General features: G+C 54.3%; 1 protein-coding gene across 1 annotated transcript; it reads left to right on the forward strand.

Annotated features, from left to right (window-relative positions):
• The first annotated feature begins 288 nt into the window (after window positions 1–288).
• LOC125551907 lies at window positions 289–2,343 on the forward strand. Its single transcript, XM_048715304.1, has 2 exons — window positions 289–967; window positions 1,649–2,343. The coding sequence occupies exons 1-2, from the start codon at window positions 496–498 to the stop codon at window positions 2,191–2,193; spliced, it is 1,017 nt and encodes a 338-aa protein (XP_048571261.1). The 5' UTR covers window positions 289–495; the 3' UTR covers window positions 2,194–2,343.
• Window positions 2,344–2,863: the final 520 nt, after the last annotated feature.

A 2,863-nucleotide genomic window follows, 5' to 3' on the forward strand; every position in this document is an offset into this window, starting at 1 on the left:
AACCGTTCATTCGATTTCCACTACCTATCAAACAACGTCGGAGCTGACGTGGAGCTAAATTTGCGTCAAGATCTGTGCTGAAAATCCAACTGCTAGAGCCTTCTACGGGAAACCTTAAAAATCTGACGTTTGATTTTTATCCATTTGGAAAATCTGACGCTCCCGACTTCGCCCGTTTTGCTTTTGTCACTACACGGGAACAAACACCGAACCACCACGCATTATGTGTCCTGTCTGCATCCCCATGACGCTTTCCGGCCAGGACCCCCAACCCCAGCTCATCCTAAACTTGTTGCGCTCCAGTAGTGACAGAACCCGGAAGATTTCGCCGCTGTGCCGCTCGCCAAACACCCACCAAAACCCCACCAAAAACGTAGTTTCTATATTAGGACTTGGAAACCCTTTGCTCCCAAGTGATATCGGTCAAACGTGCGAACACGCAAACACGAGAAGGAGAGCCTCCTCTCCGGATCTTGACGCCGCTTATCGTTCGCCATGTGCGGTGGCAGACGGCGCCGTCGCGGCGGCTCTGACGCGACGGCAGGAGAGCCCGGCGGGTGGGGTTTCTGCGCGCCAGCGCTCGCCTTCCTGGCCCTGGCGGCCGCTGCGGCGGTCGCGTTCCTGGAGGGCACCGCCGGCGGCGTCGCCTACGCCGGCGACGGGTGGTTCCACGAGTGCGCCAAGTGGGACGCCGAGGGCGGGAGGTTCCTGGTGTCCACCTTCTTCGGCGCCGGCGTGGCCGAGGTGCGCGTCGGGGCGGGGGGAGAAGAAGCCCTGGCGGAGCGGGTCGTGGTGGCGGACCCCGAGGTGACCGGGAGGGTGGCGCTGGGGCTCGCCGTGGACGCGCCCAGGCAGCGGATCCTCGTGGCCTACGCCGACCGGCCTCCGAGCTTCGGGTACGCCGCCGTGGGCGCGTACGATCTTCGCTCGGGGCGCCGCCTCTTCCTCGCCCGGCTCGACGGACCAGGTACACGTCTCCCCCTGTGATCGATGGCTTCTCCGCCTCTCGTCCATATGAGAATGTTCCTGCTTTCTAGCCGTCCGATTAGGATCATCTTTTCTTTGCCAAAAGGAAGAAGTCGAAAGCAAACCTTGAACTTGTAGATTAGAATGATCAGGTGGGCCCTGCTCTGCCCCGTCGCCGTCAAGAACCGTTGCGCATGGGATGCGGGACATACTCTACTTCCGTTGGAGAATGAAGGATGAATGGGCATCATTAATTATGTCCACCAATGATCCATGTCGATCCTGTGGTGGTTTCGCCTCTTGTCTCTGACAAGAAGACATAAAGCGAATTTCTGGATAGCATCTTCTCTTTATTAGGTGTAGGACCCTGCTGTACGTATTAGGATGCTGCTATCACTCGATTACTCAATTTGTTGGGAGCTTTACAGTTAGCATTCATCAACTCAAACAGTCCGCGATGCATAATCCACGCACTGCACTGGAACACGTTCCCTTTCAGATAAGATGTCGCCGGTTAAGCACCGAGCGGTAGAAAAACTTCGTAAAACATGACTACGGACAATATCCTCGAGCGCACATATCCCCTAATATAATTTTGCTTTCTTACATCATTGGATCAACCTCTGGCTAAAGTAGCACCTAATAATTCTAATTGACTGATCTGTGTTTCATCTGCGTGGAGGCGAGTCCTCGTTCGCCGACGACGTGGCCTCGGACGACGACGGCAACGCGTACGTGACCGACATCCTGGGCAACAGGATCTGGAAGGTGAGCCCGGACGGCGAGCCGCTCTCAGTCATCAAGAACGCCACCTTCAGGCAGCGGCCCGGGACGATGGACAACCTCATCGGCCTCAACGGCATCGTCTACCACCCCAACGGCTACCTCCTCGTCGTCCACACCTCTGGCCGCGACCTCTTCAAGGTGGACCCCAAGACGGGGGCCGTGAGCGTCGTCAGGGTGCGGGGCACGCTCAAGAGCGGCGACGGTCTGGAGCTGATCTCGCCGACGAAGCTGGCCGTCGCCGGCATGCCGAGCAGGCTGGTCGAGAGCTCCGACGACTGGGAGACCGCGAGCGTCACGGGACGGTATTTCGGGCCGGTGCACCGGATTGGGTCGTCGGCGACGGTGAAGGACGGGGACGTGTACGTCAACCACATCGTCGGGTTCGGTCTCGGCAAGAAGAAGACGCACGTCCTCGCCAAGGCGGTGTTCGCGCCTCTGTAGCACTCCATCGCTGTGGTCGAGTTGATGTGGCATTTGTCTGTTTTATTAAATTCAGTCGCATTTCTTGGCTACCACACTCTTCCCAGAGCTTTTGCTCTTCCCATCCCACCAAAGAGAATAGCCTTCAACCAAGGGATGAAGTTCATGTGAGATGTTGCCATTTTATCTCGGGAGTTATGCGTTCAGCAAGGAAGTGATGCACATACAACGCCCTTGCAGCTACCAACCTTGACGAGCATTAGCAGGACATTACAAACACGAAGACGCCTCACACGCCCAATTGAGAACGTGATGCCCATCTCCTACGACTTAGAAAAGAACCGATTCGGAGGAATCCATACAATCTCACACATTCAACCACTGAACCACACATATCCAGAAATAAATATTATTACTTGTTTTAATTGCAGTAGATTTGGGAAACAGCATTAAGAATGACCTGCTCATGGTTGATTCACAATCCACTGCCTTGATCCACTTGGCAACATCTGCCCTATTCAGCTAAACTTTTTTTTTCATTGATCATTATTTTATTTGTTCCGACCTCCGTACTTTGGTTGAGATATTGGACACATTCGTTGTAATTGATATTAGAAACCACATCAAAAACATTAATTGTTTTCTCTCCCCTCAATGGCCATGACCAATACTACAAATAAGAAGGACGAAA

This window comes from Triticum urartu, chromosome 4, assembly GCF_003073215.2.
Source record: "Triticum urartu cultivar G1812 chromosome 4, Tu2.1, whole genome shotgun sequence".
Classification (NCBI taxonomy): Eukaryota; Viridiplantae; Streptophyta; class Magnoliopsida; order Poales; family Poaceae; genus Triticum; species Triticum urartu.

What these genes read in the sequence shown, in the direction of transcription:
- LOC125551907 (XM_048715304.1), top strand. Translation starts at nt 496, where the DNA reads ATGTGCGGTGGCAGACGGCGCCGTCGCGGCGGCTCTGACGCGACGGCA. An exon ending in CGCCCGGCTCGACGGACCAG is followed by an intron (nt 968 to 1,648) that starts GTACACGTCTCC and finishes ATCTGCGTGGAG; the next exon opens with GCGAGTCCTCGTTCGCCGAC.